This window comes from Trematomus bernacchii, unplaced genomic scaffold, assembly GCF_902827165.1.
Source record: "Trematomus bernacchii unplaced genomic scaffold, fTreBer1.1, whole genome shotgun sequence".
Lineage (NCBI taxonomy): Eukaryota > Metazoa > Chordata > Actinopteri > Perciformes > Nototheniidae > Trematomus > Trematomus bernacchii.
The window spans coordinates 2,545,368-2,570,705 of NW_022988066.1; the positions used below are offsets into that span (position 1 = coordinate 2,545,368).

Genomic DNA, 25,338 nt, shown 5'->3' on the forward strand with positions numbered 1-25,338 from the left:
TGCATTGAAAAACCTTCAGTAAAATGTGCCCCGATTTACTATAAATTAAATCACACAAGACATTTTTCTTGAAAAACATTTTACTTGTTTTGGTCTTCAGTAGATTTCTACCCAAAGATCAGCCTATACATACAAACAGCCCAGAACGCTTGGTTCACAACTTCTATCAGGTACTTCGTTCATACCAGCGCAACCTTGTGTCAGCGCTGTCAGAGTTCAGTCATCTCGCTGTCGTTGCACCAGCTGGGGGGGGGGGGGGGATGGGACAGTTTGTGTTGTGCACCCAGTTATCTCTACAGCAGCGTGAAGCACAGGGCATCAAATCAAATTACGAAATTACGCACAACCCAACGCAGGGCCTGGAGAGTCACTCGCCTCCTCTGTGGTCTTGTGATGCCCTTATAAGGGAGCATCGACGCAGTGCTTCATGTCCCGCCACAAAGCCTCACTCAGTCAAGACAGATTGGCAATGTTGGCAAGGAAGCGCTGAGCCCACCACTCCTCCAGGTCTATGGGCACAAAGTCTGCAAAGAAACAAAAACAGGAGGAAAAAGAATGATCCGTGATCTATGATTGATTGATTCATTACTTAACACTGGAGCACAACAGGGCTGCATGTTGAGCCCCCTGTTTTTATTTTTTCATTTCACACAAATCAAGGGTTGAACTGAGCAACCACCACTACTGAGCAATAAGTAGTTTATTATTATTTTACTGAGTAACTGATGAAGTTACCCAAGACAAACAGATTGGACATTTATAAATGTTTAAACCAGACTAAGGGTCTGCGGCCATGCTAGCTGCTCTGTGAGGCTGCACTTTGAGCTAGCATGGCGATGTTTAATATTCATATATTTACCAAACTAACATTAGTTAATTAGCACAAACAACTAAGTACAGCTGAGCCTGATGGAAATGTAGTTGCAGGTATGTAATCATAAACCAAAGAATTGTTAAATTCACATTTCACTTATTACAATTATGCTGCACTGCGTTATATATCAAATGCACCCTATAGGACTCATCATTGTACACTGTATAGCCTAACTGGAAGGTCCTCACTTACTATGCGTAGGATGCAGCACTGGTTTTTATTAATGTATAAAGCCATTTTAGGTAAGCTTCCACTGTACATATGTGTCAGATTTGCCCCAGTTTGCGACTCTTACAACCTCAGATCCAGTGCCTGGATACGGTTCCAGGTTCCTGCTGTGCGGACTGAGGCTGAGTCTTTCTTATTATGGTCCTTGGTCTTGGAATGACCTTCAATCAAGCCTAAAACTGATGGCACTTGTCTCTATAGCATGTTTTAAATTGAAGTTGTCTGAAGTCCTCACCACCAGCTGCTCTTGCAAGTAGTGTACCTTTCTTACTGTCCTAATGTGCACAATGTAGTGACTGCTTTTTCGTCTTATGTTCTCTGTATTTTATATGTTTGTGTTATGTGTAACGTTGCTGCCTTCTTGGCCAGGTCAGCATTGAAAATTAGATTTTATCTCAATGTTTTTATCTGGTTAAATAAAGGTTAAATAAATAAAAAACAATTCTAGGGAGAACATGAATGCATTTACTAATGTGACACCATCCACTATTAGTTGAAACACTTCACCACAATTTTCAACCTCATGTTGGTGCTAGAGGTAGACTTAATCAAATAAATGTAATAGAAAATGCTCTTTAATCCTTAATGAATGAAGTGATTAGCTGGTGAACCAGAGCAGACAGGTGTGAGAGGCAACACCAGACACACTACTATCAGCAGTCAGGGCTGGTTTATCTGGTTCTCACCGACCGAAGAAGTGTTAAATATTAAGGGAGAGTATTACAAAAGCTAACCCTATGGTTACAGATAAAACTGAGCGGAAAAAAACAACACTGCATGTGATTCTTGCGGGAAGATGAAAGCAACCATTTTTCTTTCCTGCTGGGGTTAAAACAACAGGAATAATAAAAACACGGCAAGATTATGGCTCAAAGTTCAGAGGGGTTACAAAGCAGGAAGAAGGTTATCTGTACAGTTGCAGTAAAACTGAGTAGATTACATTTAATGAGGGCGGATTTACTTTGTTGAATTCTTTGGATAATTGTAGCAGGTGAATGAATGGGAATGGTGTGATCCATGTGAACAAGTGGCGATGCAGGTACTCACTCTTCATTGCAACACTGGGGGTCTTCTCAGTATACTGAATGGGCCCCTGGCTCTCAGTTGACTCCACACCGTCACCATCTCCCTTATTCTGCTCCACCTCCTGCCATGCTGCAAGTAAAAAACAAACATATTTACTAAATGACCTCATTAAATTTGAATTGCTTCCTGCATGTACTTTTTCCTTTTTTTTCAGTTCTGGAAATGAATCAAAGCATCAGCTGACCTTGAGCTGTCCCCGCTTAAGATAATATAAATAGTTGTAAGAAAGCTAAACTGTTTCATGGTGTTTGTGTTTATTGCTGTAACTGAAGGTTTTCCAGCTTCACCCCCCTGATAAGCCTCAAGGTTTTGGCTCTGTTCAAGGCTGAAGACCCTTCCACAAACTTCAAGCAACACATTATCAACTTCCAGTAAAACTGTAAGATTGGATTTCACATACCACCAAACCAGTTGTATGTGTATATGGGATATTTTATGCAGACTTGTTTTGAATTTACATTTATTTGTATTGTTTTTTTTCTTTTTTGTGAACATGGTCAGCTGGAGTGAGACACTTCTGGTTTTCTATCGTCCTACAGAAGAGGTTAATAGATGGGTGAGTGCACCGCTCACATCCATTCTGACCTGGACAAGAAAGCTTGCCAGAATGATGTGCATTTCAGCTTTTAACAACAAGGCTTGTCACTAAGGTCAAGGACCTGGTATGAATCTGTGTATGCAGACCTCGGGTGTTGAAGGTGGTGTCACCCTCATTCTCAATATCGGTGCACCGCAGGGATGTGTTCTGAGCCCCTTACTGTACTCCCATTACAAACAGGAGTATAGCCACTTGTACAACACATCTGGGTTTGTTTCTGGTCTCAGACAAAACTAGAAACTAGAAACAGGGCGCAGACCTCCATCAAGCCCAATACTGCATTCACATGCATAAAAGGACGCCACAAAGCATTCTGTGCTGGCAGCGGTCCATGAGAACCTCAGATAACCTCTTCAGCTCTGCAAGACATTTATTTCCATCTGGTTGTGAAGTATAAACCTCAAGATATGGTACATTTGCACAGCTGGTATTTAAATCTTGGTAGATTTTAATGACTTATACTCTTTTGAAGCCACTACTTATAACTATTCAGGATTGTGATACTAAATAGATTGCTAGAAGTGATACTAGCCATCTCCTATTTTTCACACCATGTCTTATTGTATAAATGCTCCTGTTTCAATAACATAATTTGTCTTAAGAAATACATTCAAATCAATATTAAAACAGTAGCGGATTAATTTTCTGTTGATCAGTTAGGTGAATCATTATTTCTATAACTTAAGAAGTACATTTTTTTTATACCTTTTTTTATAAATGGTTCGAATTCTGAACCCACAGCCACCAACAATCTTTCCCTCACAACATTGCAGCTGCCCAACCAGGAAGTTGTTGTAAATAATTAATTAAAACAAAAACCAGATTATCTACCTCTGACCTTGTAAGCTTCAGGATTGGCCCTGGAGCTCTGACCTTGCTCTCTTACCCACATCCAATCATGTAATGATCTTGAGACCCTCACCTTCATGCACAAATCTGACGTTCTCTTCATGTGCAGGAGTGAATCCCTCTGCGGGGCAGGGGCTCTTCTGTGTGGCTGCACCGTGGTAGCGCTTCCCGTTCAGACGATTGAACACGATCTTTGGGGGAGGAGAGCTGCAGAGATCACACAGAGATAATTAAAGAATGTCAGCTTGAGGATTGGGGCAGGCTGCATCACAAGAAAACACACAAAGAGTGCCATCTCACAGTGATGGGAACAAAAATGCTGGTTGCTAGTTTACAAAAAACATCATGATTTGTTTTGTGTAATTTGGTTATGCTTGTAGCCTTGGCTATTTCGCTTTTGGTGGAGTAGAGCATGGAGGTTACTTCTTGATATCGGACATATGTATTTGATAACCCAAAATATATTTTTCATTTTCTCTGTCTTTAACAGCAGGAACTTCAGAGAATATGATTTACACACAGAAAGACATTGCTTAAGTGCTTCAAATGCCAAATGTTACTTTATTTATCTCAGACTGTCAATGAATAACTCTAATATGCAATAGCAAGATCACAAAAGTTTGTAACCAATGCAAAATAAAATTTATTTATTTATTTTCTCGTCAATTGAGGCATCATTTACCAATCACATTTAGTTTCTCTGGAATGGATTTCAACCTCTGAAGCTTCATATTAACTTTGATGCAGATATAACTCTAAAGAAAAGCCTATACTTGTTGATCAACTGACTATTTAATGTTATTGCTTAAGCGCTTTATAAAATCACTTTGCATATGCATTATATCACACTGAGAGGTTTTTCTAATATTTTGTGTACAACATGTTGGTATTTCTGAGCAGCACATGCAGAGCCGGCCCGACCCATTAAGCGACATAAGCGGCCGCTTAGGGCCCCGCAGCCACTAAGGGCCCCCTAGCAAAAAAAAAAAAGAATGAAAAAAAAAAAAAAAAAAAATCTTTTTTTTCTTATCTCAGTACACCGTCGCCGTGATAAGTATGTTTAATTAATCTTGTTAATATGCCTAGATTGCCTACTCTCAAAGTCATGTATTATATTATTGAGTCAATCATATAATACATTAACCGTGCTTTACCTGAACCTCATCATGAGAGAACGGCAGGATTGTAATTTCCCGTGTTCAGTGAATGCAACAGAGGCAAGGCACCAGACCAACCAGAGAGTTGAATGGAAATAAACATCTGTCTTATTGGCTGACAGGTACCTATCCTGTGAGCTGTGACAATGTTTAAAATAAACTGTCAGTCTTAGACTCAGAGTTTTTGAAGATGGACATAAGAACATTTTTTCTTAAAAAAGACGACAATTCTCAAGTGGTGGTTCACACAACAACCCCAGAGCCAGCACTTGAGCCAGGAGAAATTACAGCTACGTTGACGTTACTTTGAATTGCGGGGGTAAGCTAAACCGTTAGCAAGTAGCTATAGCTAGCCAGATATATTAAATAAACACTTTGTCATTCAATCTAAATGTAATGTTTTTTTAGCATTACCTGGTGATTTCAAAGAAAGCTCTCTGGGAAATGTTGACTTACTGTTCGACATGAAGCTAGAAGCTACCTTACAGTACACAGTTGATCCTGAGTCCTGTCAGTTAAAGTGTTTCATAGTTAGCTTAGCTAAGCATCAACCTAGCACTGAAATATATGGATGTTATGTGACAGTATTTCTGAGAAAAAGTCAGCTGAAATGGTGGCATAGTTGCCACTGCTTTACGTGTCGACAGCATGTTTGAACGTATTTGCAGCAGTAAATGTGGCTGTTTGGCCACTGACGTTGCCATAACAACACCTGAATGTAAATGTGCAACCTCTTTTTGTGACAGATTTTTGCATGAAATTATAATTCTTCTGAATGTCTTGTTTACAAAGCTACAGCTGGCCGGGCTGGCTGAACCGACCTTGAACACACTCCCAGAGTTTATTGTCAAAAATGTTTTGGGAAAGTGAAAAAAAAAAAACTATTTTGTAATTTTACATACCTTAGGCTACGTGATAAATGTGCAAATCAAATAGGTCTGCCACAGTATTTGCACTTCTCAAGTTCACTGTGGTGAAGTTAGTATCAGGTTGGATATTTGACAACATTCACTGTGGTCTTCTAACTGAGTTCCAAAGACTGTCTGCAGTCAGAGGATGGTTAGCTGAATATCAACACACTCAGGGAACATCAATAAATAAGCATTTGCACATACTTAGTAATATAATTTCACTGTAAAAGTACGACACCACTTTTTATTATTATTATTATCTTTATGAAATCATTAACATTTTATTTTGGGTGAAAGTCTTGTTCTTTCATTGAAAATTCTCATTTATTTTTAATAACATCCATATCATGAGACCCAGTAACTTCAAATCAATGCAGCATTGCACATACTATGTACATATAACTAAGTATATAACTTTCCATATATTAGAATTAATCTCAAATATTTTCGTAAAATGAGATGTCACCAAAAATGTAGCCTAATATACATGCTCATATGACCATATGTCAGTATATAGTATGGAAAACTGCCGGGAAGGTCAAGTCCCATAATGTATGCACAAACGTTACCCAAGTACCCATGTGTTACATGATCGCCCTGACAGCACACATGCTCACATGCCGCCTGCCCCATGTAGCTCAACAGTCTGCATAAATAATCTTAGTAAACACAACAGCATTGGAACAAGACTCAAAGCAGCTACTTACGTTGACGAGAGCCAAGACGTCGGCTTCAGCTTCAAGTCGCAAAATTTGCTCTCGATTTGTTGTGTTGGACCTTAAATACAAAACCAGGGTTAAAAAGTGTCCATAGAACAATGTTAACAGTGGCATTGCCTACAAAACTTCCCTTTGCATTCTGATGTTACATTGCATCATGCCAGATAACATAGTAGGCTACTAACCTGTCCGCCGCTGTGTAACAAGTTTGCTGGGACCTCTGGTGATTGTGTACATCATGTGAACGCCGAAATATCCTGCAGTGTCCGTGTTTAAACCCTGTCTGTCTTCTTACTTATCAGGTGCGCACATGAAATATCAACTCTGCAACTGGCAGTCCTCTGTCCGCTCCTCCTGACGCAGCCACGTTAAGGAGAAGGTTTTCGTAACGTGTCTTATTTTGTTCCCCAGGTCAGGTGCTCCAGAGTCGGCCTGAAGCCTGCACGAGCCTCGCTTTGGCTTGTTGCCCACTGTGTCTAAATAATGCTGCACCTCCTAACCAGCAGGTGCTCAGCTGTAAGGAACCGACGTCTGTTGCTCCTGAGAGAGGTTGCGTGTAGGTCATCCAAGGAGAAAGCTGTTCCACAAGCCGGGGATCCGTCAGACAGAGGGGGGACCTTGTGCCTTCTGAAGCCCGGGGACAGTGACACTCAGGCCGGACTCTCTACCCACTGTGTTCCGCTGGTGATCCGGTACTGACTGCGAAACCCCTGCTCTGTGATAGAATACAAGGACAGTAGTGCACACTTTGATATTTTCATCAGGACGGAAAGCTACAATGCCTGGCCAGCGTCAAGCCAGACAGAATAAAGAGCAGTACTTCCGGACAGGATTTTCAAAATAAAACCCTGTTTACAATTATCCTATGGTTGGCTTGAGTTTGGTTACTAAATGCAAATCAGACCATCAAGCACCTTGTTGTTGTGAGTTTGAATATTCGTGTTTGAATCTTATTGTAAGTCACTTTGGATGAAATTGAAATGTAATGTCCAACATTTAGAGGACTTATATGTTTTGTATTCAAGCACATTGTGTTATTACATCACTCGGTTGCAATGTAATTATAAAACATTGTCAAAAAGAATAGGATAATCTATAGAGCCAACAGGAAGCAAGAACAGTTGGGATGTTTTTTTGAGTTAGTAAGCTATATTATGTAATCCTTTTTGTTAAGAATTGTGTTTGTGTTGTGAATAGTATGGGATTAGTTTTGTTTCATAAAGATAAAGGAACACTTTCTCAGAATCAAGCAAAACTAAGAGTTTAAGAGAAGAAAAAAACTGAGTCAAGCAAAATAAATGTAATTTAAAAAATAAAACTATTATCATTTGTGTAATCATGTAAACTATAAGTATTTTTTCTTTGTTTTAACATATCTATTTGTTTGCAGTTCTCTTTGCTTCTTTCTCAATGATCAGACTTTTGCTCTCGCTGCAGCTCTCTCGTTTGCGCTCCCTCATTTTTTGTTTTCGATTCTGACACAAACGTCCCAGGTAGGCGGGACTTTCAGGGGTGCGTCCCCATTGGCTACTCAGTTTTTGAGTGACAGCCTCCAGCGATTGTACAGTGCAGCTGCGGTGCGGTAGCTGAGCGTGGATAGAACTAACACCACCAGAAGAACCAGCATTTCAATTATTATAATGCTACAAGTGAAAATATATGTAAGTATTGATCATTTGTGTTGTTTGTTTATAGTACACTATACGGTCTGTTTCTTTATTGTGTTAAGTGAGAAGTAAAGAAAAGCTATGCTATGAAAGTTAGCTTTTGCTACCTTTAGATCCATAGCAATGCAAGCTAAGTAGCCTAACAGCACGGACAGTTAGCTACATAGCTAGCAGTGAGTGAGCGTTCAGACACTCGGACTCGTGTGCCTGACTCTACCAACATGCTTTCATGATTCTGTTTGGATATGCGAGTATAAGCCATGATAGCTTATTTGATATGAAAATCAATGAAGGCTGAGTTTACTTCTTCTCCATGACTGCCCCTGAGCTGAGTTTTATTTGTTAACTTAACATTTTTCATTTCCTAAAACATTTATTTTCCTCTCATATTAACAGTGTGGATCATTGAGACAGCGTGGTGTCCAGAGTCTTATCCCGTTTTCCCACTTCCTCTGAGGGGACAGCACGGAGGGGGGGCATGAAGAAAGACCTGCACCAGCTTCATCCATGCTGGGCGTTGCTGTTATCACTTGCTCAGTGTCATTTCATTTGACCAAATGTCTTTACATATACATTTAATAGATTGTATTATTATACACCTTTTTGTTTTATGTCCTTTTATTTAAAACATTCTTTGAGACTTCATCTTCTGGTTCAAATTTCAATAAATGTAATTTGTATAATCACTCTTTTGTCTTTATTCTACATGAAAATGTTAGAGATTCCATTCAAATCTGTTGATTATTCATATCTTCCTCAGGCTAGGAATAGTATGTCGAATTTTTTATGCTAAATGTATATCATTTTCTCACAGGATATAGAATGAGACAACACAGTTTTTATCCATTGTGTATGAATGCTTCAGCTCTTCAGACCAACATAGTAAGATGCGGTATGCAACCTAGGTCTGGGGCCTCATTTATAAACGGTGCGTACGCTCAAAAGATGGCGTACGCCAGTTTCTAAGCAATGTGTGCGATTTATAAAAAACAAACTTGACGGGAAAATGTGCGAACCTCCACGCAAACTCTGACCCATGCGTACGCACTAAGCACAACAACGGGAGAGACGAGAAACTGCAACACCATTGGCAGAAGGAAGAATGGAGATAAATATGTGAAAATAATACCATAAATATAATGTTACCTCTCATGTATCATATATGAAGAATTCATTTGCAAAAATTGATTAAAGCCAATCTTAAAATGATTAAACAAACGCCTGTTTGCGACTCCTCAGTGCACACAAAAACGTAACTTGGAGAAATAAATATGGTTTTCAATAACATATCTGTATAGATATGTTATTGAAAACCACCTCGAATATGCTGTCTTAATGTTATGACATGTATTCTCATAAATGATGCGGTATGCAGAAGGACAGAATTTCGTCTAAACTGAGGCCGTTTTGTATTTCTATAGGTTGTATACGACCATGGTTTTATATACTATCATGTTTAATCATGTTTTATGCCGTTTGCTAAGACTTGACAAGTCGCTCATAAAACACAGGAGGTATGGAAACTAAGAACACCATATATTTGGTAGATTTGGCAGCTGATATTACACAACACATTTGTTTTATTTCATTTAAGTGGTGGATAGAGTTGCTGCGGGGGGGTTGAGACGCACAGGCTGCAGTGGAGACGCACAGCTGATCGACAGCTGGAACACAAACCACCAAATAACAAAATAAACATTCATTGACTCCACTCCGCAGGGATCCCCCGATACTTTCTTACAGTTTATCATCATGGGGGGGTCTCCTGTCCCCGGCATAAACACACTGACACACTGCCTGAGGAAGGTTACGTGTCATTAACTTTTTTCGGACCACTTATTTATTTATTTTGGTGACGATCCGACCTCCATGCTGCTACTCTGGTTCAAACTGCATCCACCAAACGATGTGATTTGTCTCCACCTTCCCAAAAGAACCAAAATCTGACACGGTGTGAGATGTCTTTTTTAGCTGTTCTGTCGTCATTTCCTGCGATCTTCTTCATGCAGTCAGTCAAAATGATTATTAATACGGGGCGTTTCTTTGACTATTTATAGGCAAATATGGGCGTTACGTGAAGTCCGCAAAAGCTGCGCCGCATTTCGAGTTGATTGTGATTTATAAAGGGAAACCTTTATTTTGGCAGTGTTTTATGAATCGGAAAATGTCTGTGCGTATTTATTTGCTTTGTCCTACGTAAGCAACCTTCCCACGTGAATCCTACGCAAGGCTTTATAAATGAGGCCCCTGGTCTGTTTAATAAAGCAAATCTGCCACTTTTATATTGTAGAATTTGTTAAATTAAAGCAGTCTTTAATTGTTTGTCCTAAACATAGCCATAGCCTATATGCTTTTGAAATGTAACATGTCTTTGAATAAATAACAGTATACAGTTTATATTGTGTATCACCTTTAGCTTGAAAATACATAGATGTGTTTTTTTTATCAATAAAATAAATAAATATAAAATTATTTTACAGCAGCAGTGTGTTCAGGTATTAAAATATTTAAAGTTGGAATGAAGTATAAACTACACAACACAAGTATAATGCACAGCAATCCATAAGATAAGTCCGATATTTTCATGAAAACTCCGGGATGTCCCAGGAGACACCAACACAAACGTGGCCGAGTGGACTCCGGAGTTTGCTGCATGAGTTGCACTGTATGATCTGTGGTGTAGTGGGCTGTCACTCAAAAACTGAGTAGCCAATGGGGACGCACCCCTGAAAGTCCCGCCTACCTGGGACGTTTGTGTCAGAATCGAAAACAAAAAATGAGGGAGCGCAAACGAGAGAGCTGCAGCGAGAGCAAAAGTTTGATCATTGAGAAAGAAGCAAAGAACTGCAAACAAAAAGACATGTTAAAACAAAGAAAAAATACTTATAGTTTACATGATTACACAAATGATTTGTTTGCAATTTATAGTTTTATTTTTTAAATTAAATGTATTTTGCTTGACTCAGTTCATTTTTTCTCTTAAACTCTTAGTTTTGCTTTATTCTGAGAAAGTGTTGCTTTATCTTTATGAAACAAAACTAATCCCATAGAATAGGAAATGGTTTCCCAAAAATATAGATGCATTTTTAAACAAAATTAAATTCATCTTGACAGGGTTTAAAATTATGGGAAAATAAAACAACCCCATCGTTATAGCTTGCAACAACATAACACAACCAATGAGTAAAATAAACAGTACATGTGATGTGTTAATAATACAACTGAAATTAATTGACTTAAGTTATCAAGATGCATTCATTATTTAACATGGTAAAACGATAGGAATTCTAAGTTCCCTACAATCTCTTCCTTTAATTGTCTTTTACTTTGAAGTAAGATCTTCTTTATTTCCGCCCTCGTTGTTTCTGTTCATCTCTGATCGCTTTACGGAGCGGGGCAACCCCCCTCAGTGACGTCACAGCACGCCCCTTGTCAGGGTGCGATCACCTTTCATCTAATAATTACTAAACCAAACGCTCAGATGGATAGACGTGTCGAAGAAAAAGTCAAATAAAAGTGGCCTTTTTCTGCACACTCATTTAGCAATAACCAAGAGACTGCATAATGTACCATTTAACTCTTATTGTAAATATTGAATGCATGGTGTGACAAAAAAAGCTTTAAAAAATATTATATATAATATTTATTTAGTTACTTTTGTATCTTCAGTTGTAGACCCTCCACTGTAACATTAATATAAGGGCATATATTACTGCATCCCTTTGTAGCTTCCCTGTACGATCTTTGATATATTAGAAGCGGCTCAGACAGGCTTATCCAGGGTGATATCCAACACAGCATATCCCCCCCCCCCCATCCATCTGTACTATCTGGGCCATCACCTGAGACTTTAGAGGCTAATAATCAACAGTCCACACTTCACAGGCTTAACACTCACAGGCTCCAAACCATGGCCATTCTATTGTAAGATATACTTTATGTATCAGCTGTCACACTGCTGCTGACCATTTCTCCAGCATTCATAAGTATAAAAAGCTCAAAACATTGGTGTCAAAAGTATTTTTCTGATCTTCTTAGACAATATGAGCACCCTTAATGCCTTTAGTTTTAGTGTTAAACTACTGAATCATTTCCTACATACGTCTTGGCTGCAGAATGTCAGCTCACACAACTGAACTGTGTCACCCTGCTGCCCACTATGCATCAAATGAAATGAAATTGATGTATTTATTTTATTAACAGGGAAATAAGCCTTCCACATTTACTTTTTTAGGTTGTCAAGTCTGCTTAGACCAAATAAGACATAAATCAAATGCAAGTAAGGTTGATATTGGGGTCATAAAGCTTATCAACAGTAGTACTCTATCTGTCTTATCTACCAACTCCAGCGCAATGACGGGGCTCAAAACCTTACTCTAACTCCCCAGTTACAGTGGGGTCCAGAAGTGTGACACCATAAAAGCAATTTACGTTTTTTTAATTGAAAGATTAATATAAGAACCTGAATAAAAGAACCACATAGCAAAGTCATGCAAAGTCAAAAAGTCACCATATGTTTACTCATCATATTTAATTCTACATCCTTATTTGCTTTGGTAAAAGACATGAAATGTTTATTGGTAAAAAGCACAGACAGTGTGTGATACTGCACTGTGGGACTTGAAATACAGAAGAACATACATCATTACCAAGAAAACAATCATTGCAGTCCTGAGTTGGTGAACACAGTACATTTGGACACCAAAATATCTATAAATGCATACCATGTCCCTTGTTATTACGTTTAGCACCCTTTCTGGTTCGTTTGATCGCCTCAAACTAACATGCACACATTCACAATGTGACATGTGCAGAAGAAAAGAGTGGCACTTGTTCTCTTACCTGGTGCCCCATTTTGAGTGACAAGTAGAAAAATGAAATGGTCCGTACAGATCTGATCTTTTTAATCAGTGTGTGTGTGTGATCACATCCTGTGCTGGCATCATATGTTTCTCAGTAATGGGGGTCACAGTCCTCCACCAGGCTGTCTGTGATGTAGTTGACTTGCAGCAGCTCCTGGTAGTAGTCCTTCTCCACTTTAGTGTTGACTGTCCATGCTACCACTTCTACCCCCCTCTGGGCCCAGTACTGGACATATTCCCTGCAGACAGAAACTCAGTTATTAACAGTTACTCTTATTCTTTAGTGGTTCTAAAAACACCATGTGATCCAAAAAGGTGTCCATCTACTCACGGTGAGACAAGGTTCTTCTGTACGAGGAAGGCTGAGATGCCACAGAGCTTCCACAGCACGTGATGGTGCGCCCAGTCCAACATCACGTCCAATGCTGTCATCCAACTGTGTTTCCATGGCGACGAGAATCGGGAGGCACCGTCTCCCAACCGACTCAGGCTCCATGGCCGGTGGGTCAGTGCTGTGACCACTTCTGGGTCGCTCTGCCTCATCTGAGGTTGAGTGATAGTCAATGTAAGCCATATTTCTTTTTAAACAGTGATGTAATCAATGGCAGCAATCAAAGTAAATGTTGTAGTTTATTTAATCAGTACCACATCAATATTGTGTTGTCTGTTTGGTAATCAATATTGGTCAGGTTATCACAGCTTGTATAGCTTTCATTGTTGGTGTTACAGAGATGGACAGAAACATTTCCCAACTTAGGATCAATAAAGTTCTTCTTATCTTATTTTATGGAGAATCTGAGCTAAAGCATTAAGCAACATGACAAAATAAAAAAGTGTATTTATATTGTTCCAGTTAAATTATGTTTCTAGAAATATGGTAACATGCAGACTCCTTTGTATCGGTGTCACCTGAGGTGCAAGTTTATTTTCACCCAGTGTTCAGGCTACATATTGAATCATAAAAAACAGTGAAATGTAGCTTTAGATCAAAGTGCTTGAGAACTGCTCAAATGTTGTGTTTACACTGGAGGAATCTGACCAGAACAAACCATTATATTTGGTTGTGTTCGCAGCAATGTATGCATGCTTTTTACTATCTTGTTAAAAAAAGTACAGTTGTTTATTGACAATCCCATTTTGTTCCACAACTCTGATGTGTTTCAGATGTAGTACACTACCTAGGAACACCCAGTTCAAACGATCTTCAAAGAGCCTCTTACCCTGTAGATGACTTTGGGCTCAAAGGAGCAGACAATGCTACTGTTGTAGAGGACTGGGTGTTTTTTATACACTTCTTTCAGGGCTGCAGCTGCCTGGGAGAGGGGGGAGAAACACATGGTTATTGAAGGACAGTCCACTGTTTAGATTTTTGTGTAAGAGGCTTTTTAGAGCTGTGTGTGTGTTTTCCCGTGCAACAGTTTGGTGGTATCTAGCAGCTGTTTATGTGTAGCTGCACTGCGGCAGGCCCTGAACTCAATTGTCAACTGTAGTCCTGTATTCATTATCCATCTAAAAGTGTGCAGAGTAAGGGATTTACATTCATGCAATAGCAATTAGCTTGAAGATATGCACAACTAAATGGTCCAAACTCTGAAGTTTAAATGGCATTAGGTATACAAATATAACTGCATGTGTCAGCAAGGAGTTGCAACACTGACTGTTGTCTCTGGCTCAGTTTGTTGTGATGATTGTGTACTATGGCTCAGTAAAGGCTATCTTTGCTACAAAATAACCCCTGTTCTCTTCATTATGCAATGCTTACTATGTACACATCAATTAAATCAACAAATATGACGTATAGATGGATTGCACATTCTAAAGTTAGTTTGGTTAACAGTACCTCATCTGGGTGACCTTTAACGTCAAAGTAGATGGTGAGCTGCAGTTTGATGCACTCCTCCACCGCCTCCTCCAGAGTCGGGATCTTCTCCCCAGCAAACGTGTCGCTGGTGACAGAGGACACACACGTGGGAAACATTACACTATGAACCGACATTACCTGGATCATAGTGCATGTGATGATAATCATGAATTTAACTGTACATCTTAGACTCTTAGCATGTGTCTGAAAGTATAGACAGGACTTTGCCTGGGTAAGGCAGTGTAGTTCAGTAACTGCAAGGCCTCCTATGTGATTGTAATACAAATCCGTATTTACAGAACTTAGTGGCATTAGCAAACTTGTTGACACTTCAGTGGCCGATTGCCAACATTCATAAAGCGTATATGGACATGTTTTGCTTATCATCCTCATTATATTAGTTTATCTTAGGACACTATATATGAATCAGCAAAGCTTTGTTTCTTGTGTGTCCTGTAACATTGTGATATCTACTATATGACCTATTAACATGCTCTAATGTTTTAAGAAATACAAAAGCCTATTTTGGTGCTTTTTTATATGTTTTTTCCTATCTTTGAGTGACTGTTTTGCATTTTACTTTCTCCTTTTGTTTGTTCAGAAGAGAGTTGTTTTTAGAAACCTGTGGTCTTTTTGTCTGACACACACCTCTATGTATAAATAACAACATGGCTCTCTTGTGTCTAAACTGATAAGAGCAATGAATGAATGTGTTACATGACTATTTAATATCTCTTTTAGTATTTACTTACAAATATTCAAGGCCTCCAATATCTATGCACATCAACCACCACCATCAAACATCTCCACATGTATCTGTATAACAATCAATTCAGCTTTTCTAACAGCTGAGCCTGAACAATATATTCTGAATCAGGCAACTTTGCTGCAGAAAGTACAATTTAAACAAGCCCATTAGAAAAAAAGACGGTACTCTTCAGGCTACAACAGCATGTTGCAATCAAAGATAAGTCTCAAGACACTAAAACTTAATGGAGCACATATATTTTAAAACTTTTACCCTTCAGCTAGCCCACAAAACCTGCACGACTTGTTCTCCTGCTGCCAGATTGTATTTCTCCCACCCCCAGTGGCTTTATAAACAAAGATAATAGATTTCATACAGTCTCTTATTTCATTGACATACATGCTGCGAATCCTGGATCATCCTAAATCTAGTGTTCAAAAATCAAAAAGTTCCCAAAGAATACAATGTGTAATGTCTGCACATCTGTCTGCTTGTATGCATCTTAAGCTACATCTTTCTTTTTTTTACCTGAGTCTGTGTTTAGCAGCTGCGTCCAGATTACCCAGCTCTGACAGTCTCATCTGGCAGAGGGGTCCCGACCCGTTGGTGGTCCGGTCCACAGTCTCATCGTGCATCAGTATCGGGACGCCGTCGGCTGAGAACTCCAGGTCCAACTCCACACCTGTCGCCCCATTTTTACTGGCCTTAACAGGGACAGATGAATGAGAGGGTTGGCAAACAAGTATTTCAGGAGGGTTTGCTTCTGGTTGTGGCCAGTTATGTCAACAAATAAGATTGCATCTAAATCCCAACCTTCACTGACTTCTGATCAGTACTGGTTTATGTTGGCCAGTATAACCAACAATAAACTCAAGCAATAAGCCATTGTTTGAATACAATCTCCACTATGTAGTTGTCCACTCAAGAGCGTTTACAGATTTGTTTTTCAAATTCTGAATATCCTGATCAGTGTACAGTTTTAAAACGTTCCTTTAGGGACATTAAAACAAAGTAGGCTACAGTATTGGTTTGACCATGGAATATATGTGGTAAAGGTTCCAGTCACACTACAGTTCAATAAAGAGCAGTGTGGATAATTTGAGGCTGTAGTGCTGAATGTTAACAATGCCATTTTACAGAACTATGGCAATATGTTACACTTTATTAAGATATCAAGAGGATATGACCAGATATGATCAGAATCCAGTGATGGTTTGCCCCTTGTCACCATGGTAACACTCTGGGAGGCTGTGAGTGACACCATCCCTGGACATGTGAAGGAAAAAGCCCCAAACACTCTCCCACCCTACTCTCACCTCTCGTATGGCGACTATCGTGTTCTCCGGAGCGTCGTGCCCTCCGCCCCGGTGAGCGACCACCGACACCCGGCCGGAGCCCACCGTGCCCCTGAGCGGGTGCAGCACCTGCCTGGCTCGGCTGCTCGGTACCTGGGGGAACCGGAACATGGCCACAAAGAGGTAGAGGGAGACGGTGAGGGCGGTGGTCCACACCGGGCTGCGGGTCCCCAGTAGGACCAGCACGAAGACCACCGAGTACAAGGTGACTTCATCTCCGAGCTGCAGCATGGTGTCCTCTATTCCTTCCCGACTGTCAAATAAGGGAAAGCGGGACCTGGTGTCAAATTGCTCCGCAGCCTCTCAGTTAAGCATTCCGCTACCATCCCTGCTAAGTGTACTTTATTCAAACACCCTCTATGAGATGACGTCATGCTCCGCCTACCTTACTGCTAAAACCAGATAAATACAATGCTTAGCAACAGGATAAAGCCTGAAACTGCAGTGACAGTTCACATGAAAACGGGAACTCACTGTTATGACTGTCTGCGGCGGATATGACAACTCTGCCTCACGTTGCGCGTCTTTTCCGCAAGCTGCATTACCTTTGCAGCTAAGTACTGAGTTAGGTTCAGGTGAGATTTAATAAAAAAAGGAATTCAAAGTTTGTGATCATATACGACTTTCCCACAAGGGGGCGGACCGGACACGTGAGCATATATACAATATTTTAAAAATAATCTTTGTTGAATACATCCGGGTCATGTTTTTTAACTAAGATGTCTTTTTTTAATCTTTATTATTTTAATTCAATAATGGAGAAAAACTGCTCTTAAGCCATGAATTTAAAATATAACAGTAATAGTAGTTTTAACAACGTTGATTGTAGTTTTTATACGCATAACATCCGGGTCAGAGTGTGTAGGTCATGTAAACTAACAGCTCTGAAAGTGTTGCCTTTGGTCTCTTACTTCCAACAAGATTGGTGTTTCTTGGTTTTTCTTCTTCTATTAATCATGTCGTCAGTCATGGTGAGCCCCTTCTCTCTCACATTTTTACATTGATTTAATTGAAAATAGTGTAAAAATAAGTTGATTTAGTAGCAGCACAAGCTAACTGCTGCTTTGCCTTGAATGTATGACAGGTCAATCTGAAGTAATCTACTGTGTTCCACTCTGGTTAATCGATACTAACATAATAGTCTTTGCATATTAACATTATTACTGTTACCTCACTTCTAATTAAAACAAAGTTACATATGAATGATTTCTCGTGGTACCTTGCTCATACATTCAAACAACTGAAAGACTGAATCTGAATTGAGAAACCTGTTATAGCCCTCTTATTTATGTTTAATTGTTGTTGAGACTTTTAAGCTTTTGTGTTTATTAGTGGTGCTGTATTGCATTACTTTGTATAACTTGGTGTAAAAGTTGTAATTAACAGTTTATTCCCTATCAATTTATATTCTGATTTTCTTTTCCTTAATTGTTTGTTGTCTCGAAAATGTCTGACTGTTTCAAATTAAAGAGAAAATTAGAGATGTTTTGCACTTTCTGTTAAAATTATATTCTTATTCTATATTATTCTGAGTTTTTGCAAATACGTTTTCTTATCATTTATTTTGTAGGTTGTTTTTGCTCTTGCACAGTATCAACTGTACCTGTTACTTTTCTACAGATCAGGTCAGTGCTGCTGCGCAGGGTAACCTCCCACATCCTGTCCTGCCCCAGAGGATCATGTCTACTCACAGGTCGGATATCTTATGGTGTGCAGCCTCATTCAAGTCTCACCCCCATCCAGCAGAACTTCCAGGGACCCCTGATACCTAAAATCACAGCCCTGGCCAGGTACTCTGACCTGACAACAGAGAAGTACACTGTGATTTACAACATGCCGCACATAAGGCTCCTCAGAGCTGTGTCCAGGCTCAAGCTGCTCCAAACCGCATTCACCATGGTCCTCTTGCCACCGGTGTACTTCTTCTACCTCCATGGAGACGTCCCCTTCTTCCTCGTCAGCTACTGTACGGGGACAGCGCTGTTTGCTGGCGCCATGCTGTTCACCGCCAGTCACTTCTTCAGGAGTGTGGTGGGGAGGATGTACCTGGACCCCTCCCAGACCACCCTCAAAGTATCCCACCTCACATTCTGGGGCCGGCGTAATGATATCTACCTGCCTGTGTCAGATGTTATGACAATTTCTGATACAGGTGATACCGGAAAAGAGAATATATTCAAACTAAAGAGATTCAGCACTCCACAGACATTGTATTTCTCCACTCATTTTGGACGTGTGGTGGACAAACAGGGTTTTAAAAAGGTGTTTGGGATTTGATAATTCAATTTTTTGAAAATGGAGAGGTTGAGACAGTACTAGTCAACAGGTAGTGCTCCTATTTGTTAAGCTTTTAAATAAACTGTTTTGAGAAGGATCTGTTCTGCATGGAAAATACGATTTTATGGGGGAAGGCTGACATTGATCTGTGACTGAGATATGTAAGTCGTTGTTTATCTCAAGTCTCCACCATGAATAACAAGCTCCCTTTAAATATTCAATGAAGCCTGTGATTGATGATTAAGGAAGCATATTTTGAGGGTTCAGCAGGACTGTGGCCTTCAGAATGAAAAAACATAACAAGTGTGATGGCAGTAATATGTTAATTTGGTCTTAATGGATCAAACAGAATGTGTGAAAACAGAAAATAAAACTTAAGTATTTTTCTTCTAATGTTTTACACTGAAATTCATGGATAATTTAGTGACAAGTATTTCAAGGTATATGAAGAGTAGATTATTTAAATACTCTAAGTGACTCAGGCATGCACAGTGACCCATCTACATTAAAAGTATAATAGGGCATTTGTTAATACCATCACATAGAAGAAAACTATTATACATGCATACTTTAGTCACACTTTTTTCTGTGACTTTATAACTTAAATTAAATATACCATTGTTGTATGATCAATTTGTATACAAGATATGGTTCCTAGGCCTTTTGTAACCTTCAGTTTTCACAACCATAGCTATAATAGTCAATCTCAATGCTATCCTGCCCCCTGGTGGCCTGGAGAAGATACCTCAGCAGAACTGTTGAAGTTACTGCATCATTAGTACAATGTATACAGACTTCCCCCCCAAACCTCTGTAGAACAAAAATGTGCAAAGTCACTTTTTTGTTATCGAAGTAATTCAAATGAGGATCTCTGAAGAAAGCTGTTATGAATTTTTGCCAGGTTAAGGTTTATTGGCTTTAACACAAGCTGAATGATATTAACCCATGGCCTCTTGTTGAGATTGAATCACTATTTATGGACTGCCCTTTATTTAAAATCAGAAACTGCAGCAGTACATCATCCTACTTTATTAAATACATTTGTAAACCCTGTATGCATATTTCCACTGAGTAAAGCATAACAAAAACAAATTGGCTAGTTAGATGTCAATGATGGGATGCCGCAAATGTTTGCCCGCAAACAAATAATCAAAAACTGTTCTTTTCCTGCTTAATTGTTTCCTACTTTCAGGCAGTATATGATTCAAAGCTCTTTGCTCAGAGTTGATGGCAGGGTAAAGTGTGTCAAAGCTCACAGAAGGTACCAGGCAGTGAAACCAGCGAGGAGAGCCACCCAGGCGGCCAGAGCCCACTGACAGGGGGGGTGTCTGAGGAGCGTCATGGCTAACTGGCAGGCGTAGGTGGGATTTCCACTGGCAACTGTAGAGAGGAGGTGAGGGATGAAGAGAATGAAGGAATGAGGCCATACAAAGCAGGAAGACTGTCATCATTAACAAGTCATTTCATGGATTACCACCCATTTAGATATGCTACAATATGGGGGACTTTGCTCAATTAAACATGCATCATTCAAGCTAATACTTACTAAATACAGAGGGATGAATCTGTGAAAAGGTTATTTTTGACCCCCATTGTTTTTAAGTGACAGTTTTTTCTCCAAAATAAAATTATAATTGTTGGCACCCGCACTCATACATCCTTTTGTGCTGGGACTTTTAAAAACATCTCAGTTAAAGGACCCTATTGCATACCATTAAATGTGCTGTAGTATAAATTACCTGAAGCTAATCAGATTATTATTTTAAAAAGCATAATGAAGTGATATTTTATGGACTGTCTCACCCATTTTTGCTGCATAGTAGGGACACTTGTTGATATCACCTCCATCCATCCCCTCCATGATCTCTGAATGACTGTGTCCTAACCCTGCATCTTGGACTTCTTCTTTGATAGTCTTCCCAATCTCTTCAAGCTCTGTAAAGACCTGTTTACAGAATAAAAATTGGGATTTGTTATAACTTTCTCTTTCTCTTTCAAATAACATGTATTCTCATCAAATGAAGCTCAGCGCAAGTTCAACCAGGAAGACCGTCTTTACTCATTCACGTATCTCTATTCCCATGTTACTACTCTCTCTCCTCTCAATAAGTGACCGGGGGCGTCACTCTTCAGTTTAACCAATCACTTCGCTCTATTCCCAAGAGCCTATCATAGCGTTCTGTCAAACCTTTTAAGTCTGCTCTTCCCCCTCTGACAGCTGTCATTTCAGGTGACTCTACGCAACCCTCCTCCACCCCTTTTCACCTCCTGTCCCTCTGAATCCAGGGTCAAGCTAAACCACTCCTCTTCAGACCGACCCAACTATCCATTCACCACCACCAGTGTCTAGACCCCAGGGGGGTTTCATCGGATCGGTTCTACCTTCCCGAATGATACTTCCTGCACAACGGGGCCTAATCGCCAAAATTAACATTGCATTCATTTGTGCATCTGCGCAATAAATATGTATTATTACATCAAAACCGTCTCTCCTGATTGAACTTTCTTAATGCATTTTGTTTCTGCTGCCCTCACCATCATGTTGAAGCTGAAGGCCCGGTTGGACTCGCCAACAATCCTTTCTTTGGTCTCAGCGTCCAGTTCGAGCTCGTTCATCCTGCTCCGGTAGAGCTGCTTGAAGCCTTTTTGACTGTGGATCCCCTCAAACTGGTAAAAGTTAAGACCCTCGCCTGTGGAGGGGAGTTTCAGCGCCCGCTGGGCCACTTTCTTGAGGATCTGTCCGCCTGAGAGGTCCCCCATGTAGCGGGTGTAGGAGTGGGCCACCAGCAGCACCGGGTCCCTCTGTCCCACCTCGTGGATACGGTCCACGTAAGGCTTGGTGCCAGCGGAGAGGCTGATCTGTGAGGGAGAACATGGACGTCATCGAAATGGCTGTCAATTCTATAGTGATGAGTAATTTCTGCAGCAGAAGTTTGTTTTAGTTTTAATCCATTTTATAATATTTTCAGGAAAGCGTAGACATATAATGGAATAGAACTATGATCAAATTACAGAAAGCTGGAAAAATAATACACTGTGCTCTCTGCTGACCTGGCTCTCCCAGTCCTCTCCATAGAAGTACTCGAGGTCCCGGGCCAGGGCCTCGCGCCGGTGCAGCTCTGCAGGGAAATAGATCGGGGCGATGTGAGGATGGTCTTCATTCTTCTCAATCTCCTCCTCCATGGCTGCATAGACAAAGTACAGAGCTGCTGTGCCCCTCTGGCCACAGAAACAGAGAGAGAAAAAGTGGGATAAACAAAGGTAATATGGTACAAGTTGTTAATTGGTGCTTAGTGAAGGGACAATTTGTTAATTTCTTTGGAAATATAGCAAAGACTGATAGGGAACTGTGACAAAGAGCAAAAGCAAAGGTTGGATTCAAGAGCTAAAAGTAAGATATTACTGATTCACTTTTGTATGCATTTATTGCTGTTTTGTTTAAATGTTGGTACTGGTGCCATTATTGTGCCTGTGTTAGTTTGTTAGTCTGACAGACATTTTTCTATCATCATTGGAAGTCGAGCAACAACAATGTATGGACACCTTAAACAGCTCTCGTTTGATGCGGCCTCTGAGGAAATCTTTGACAAACTGGCAGTTCTCTGCTTTGTCGTGGGAGTCCTTGGTTCCCTCTGCTAACATCTCAGACAGGTCTGTGGGGCTTGGTGGAACAGAGAGAGAAAAGGGACTGACATGAGAACCTGCTGAATTTGACTCGCTTAAAGTGCACCTATCATGCTATTTTTAGGCAATAGCATAGGTCTCAGATATATAAAAAAATATAAAAAACATGTCTATGAAATGTTTTGCTCAAAATACCAAACAGATCATCCATTCTAGCCATGAAATAGAGGGTGGTAAATATCCCTTTATTTCACTTCCTGTTTCAAAAGTGCTGATTTGGGGTATAAAGCTTTAAAAAAACAGAAAATTCAAGTATGAATATTTGTATAGCCCTTATTAAAAACATTTGGTCCTCAAGTTGTAAAATGTGCTAATAACATTATTCTGAGAGTTATTTTCCTTTGCATTATGAACGCGCATCTAACCCACGGGACCGCGCCGCCCGGCACGTTCATGTGACGTGTTCAGTACTACATGAGTTTTACCTTTACCCACGGATGCACAATAAGAACGGATTATATGATTATATGAATACTTTCGTGACGTTTCGCTCTCTCAAAAGTTGGGCCATTTTGTCTTCATGCGCCAATGAGCAACTCTCATAGGAATGAACGAGGCCCCGCCTCCCACGCTGTATCCAGTTCTTATTATACATCCTAAAGCCAGCCTACATTTCCGATATTACGTCATATCGGACGCAAATCTGGATCAGCTCCGTTGTAGCCCCGTTTTTAGAGATTTGGGTACAAGAGAGAGGGTTTTGTTTTCTGACGCTGCGTGAGTTCCCCGACACACCGGGGACACATGTATAAAAGACATCAAAAAGTGCATTTTGCATGATAGGTCCCCTTAAAATCATTCAAATATTGTTTCGGTGCCAGAAACAACCAACGATCATGGTTTGGTTTCTTACCTTAGAACTTCGTCATCACCATCCACAACAATCCTTGCCCCTCCATTGGTCACACCACTGGATTTGGGCTCTGCCTTTGTTTTGCTTGTCATCTTGCTTGTTGCAGGAGAGAGACAATAATACATCAATCCAGCACAAAACCGGTCAGCATCTAATTTTGAAAAATATATCTACATATTAAATGTATACTTCTGTACTGTTTGCAACTATTAAACCTCTTTTCAAGAATTTTATTTATTCTTATGCAAACACCATGGCAAGTTCCTTAAACCTACTGATTGCATCTAAATGTAACCGTGATATGTGTCTCTAAAAAGTGAGTAAATTATCTATTAAAAATAAACAAGTTTAACAGGTCCCTATAAAGGTGGTAAATCTACCGTGCAGGTTAAAAGCCAGGTGCATTTGTGCCTTTTTAGTCAATGTTATTTTTTTCAATAATACCTTATAACATTTGATCCATTTTTTTTAAAGATATTCTCTCAAAACAAATGTCAGCAAAGAGATGACATTGCTGGACAGTTACAAAACTGGCACTGCACGTCTTCGCTGGCTACAGTTGCGTCTTAGTTTTTTGACACGACACACCTTCAACAACTGCTCTTGTTTGGTGAAAACACAAACATTATACTATGTATACTGCATTGTACTCGGAAAATTAGATCGAAAAGCTGGTTTACCTTGAAGAAATACTGCCTTTATGTAGCACGCTGCAAGACAGTAGACACAAAGTACAACAAGCCAATCAGAATTCGTCATGCAGTGATACAGATTTGACAACCAATCAGATTTCTCATTGCAAAAAAGAGGCGGGACACATCTGAAGCATGTGTTATGGGAAATGGAGTACGCTTTATGTGCATCACTGTACATTTGTACATTATATTTAAAAATCAACATACACATATATACATATGCACACATTGAAAAGGCATAAATAAAAGCACAACAGTCAATATATACAACATAACAGTCACTTAATCATTTTGAAGTGAATGTTATTTTGTTTAATTTGGACTTTTGTGCTTTTATTTATGCCTTTTCAATGTGTGCATATGTTTATGTGTATGTTGATTTTATATGTGTATATATATATATATTGTATATTTGTATACATATTTTATATATATTTTTATTTTATTCCTTTGGAATGTGGGAAAGTACTTCGATCTCTCTGTTTTACACACAAAGATTGACAATAAAGTTGACTTTGAAGTGCGGGATTAGTTTCAAAATATTTGCAGTTTGATAGAAACACTTGATTTGAGTGCAAACTACACATTTGACTACCAATAGTTTATTTTTCAAGATATGGCTTTTCTTAGAATGCAGAATTATCGTTTATTGTTTAAAAATCACGGAGTATTGATTTTTCACATGGATGTATAAACATCGATAACCGTATTGATCCCAGATTTCCCCTTACGCATCACCACACTCTGTACTGTAATATATTGATTTGACCACCAGGTGTCACAAGACACAATGTAATGCTCATACACTTTTATTTTACAGCTGAGCGGTGTCAGTAACCAAGATCAGGTGGAGCAGTGAGACGCACTGGTTAATACTGTATTAATCAACCAGTATACCTTCTGTATTGCTTATT

At 39.6% G+C, this 25,338-nt stretch overlaps 4 protein-coding genes across 6 annotated transcripts; 1 reads left to right on the forward strand and 3 right to left on the reverse strand.

The window, feature by feature from the left end:
• Positions 1–76: 76 nt before the first annotated feature.
• mcrip2 (MAPK regulated corepressor interacting protein 2) lies at positions 77–7,248 on the reverse strand. The gene is made up of 5 exons (XM_034120482.1): positions 6,608–7,248; positions 6,411–6,480; positions 3,709–3,842; positions 2,150–2,257; positions 77–524 (listed from the first exon to the last, which is right to left on the reverse strand). The coding sequence occupies exons 1-5, from the start codon at positions 6,660–6,662 to the stop codon at positions 454–456; spliced, it is 438 nt and encodes a 145-aa protein (XP_033976373.1). The 5' UTR covers positions 6,663–7,248; the 3' UTR covers positions 77–453.
• A 5,353-nt stretch (positions 7,249–12,601) lies between these two features.
• On the reverse strand, positions 12,602–17,544 carry gde1 (glycerophosphodiester phosphodiesterase 1). Of its 2 annotated transcripts, XM_034120473.1 has the most exons (7): positions 17,390–17,543; positions 16,877–17,168; positions 16,089–16,264; positions 14,792–14,897; positions 14,172–14,264; positions 13,283–13,494; positions 12,944–13,190 (listed from the first exon to the last, which is right to left on the reverse strand). In XM_034120473.1, exons 2-7 carry the CDS (start codon positions 17,144–17,146, stop codon positions 13,043–13,045), a joined length of 1,005 nt encoding a protein of 334 aa, XP_033976364.1. In that variant the 5' UTR covers positions 17,147–17,168; positions 17,390–17,543; the 3' UTR covers positions 12,944–13,042. The 2 variants fall into 2 exon arrangements, with proteins under 2 accessions (XP_033976365.1, XP_033976364.1); XM_034120474.1 differs by having other exon boundaries at positions 12,602–13,190; positions 16,877–17,544.
• Positions 17,545–17,786: 242 nt separating this feature from the next.
• tmem186 (transmembrane protein 186) lies at positions 17,787–19,618 on the forward strand. The gene is made up of 2 exons (XM_034120481.1): positions 17,787–17,886; positions 18,536–19,618. The coding sequence occupies exons 1-2, from the start codon at positions 17,872–17,874 to the stop codon at positions 19,190–19,192; spliced, it is 672 nt and encodes a 223-aa protein (XP_033976372.1). The 5' UTR covers positions 17,787–17,871; the 3' UTR covers positions 19,193–19,618.
• A 213-nt stretch (positions 19,619–19,831) lies between these two features.
• hmox2a (heme oxygenase 2a) lies at positions 19,832–24,467 on the reverse strand. 2 transcript variants are annotated; one of them, XM_034120475.1, is made up of 7 exons: positions 24,410–24,467; positions 23,730–23,821; positions 22,736–22,853; positions 22,244–22,411; positions 21,728–22,051; positions 20,996–21,137; positions 19,832–20,572 (listed from the first exon to the last, which is right to left on the reverse strand). In XM_034120475.1, exons 2-7 carry the CDS (start codon positions 23,819–23,821, stop codon positions 20,445–20,447), a joined length of 972 nt encoding a protein of 323 aa, XP_033976366.1. In that variant the 5' UTR covers positions 24,410–24,467; the 3' UTR covers positions 19,832–20,444. The 2 variants fall into 2 exon arrangements, with proteins under 2 accessions (XP_033976366.1, XP_033976367.1); XM_034120476.1 differs by having other exon boundaries at positions 23,730–23,825; positions 24,410–24,446.
• Between the last annotated feature and the right edge of the window lie 871 nt (positions 24,468–25,338).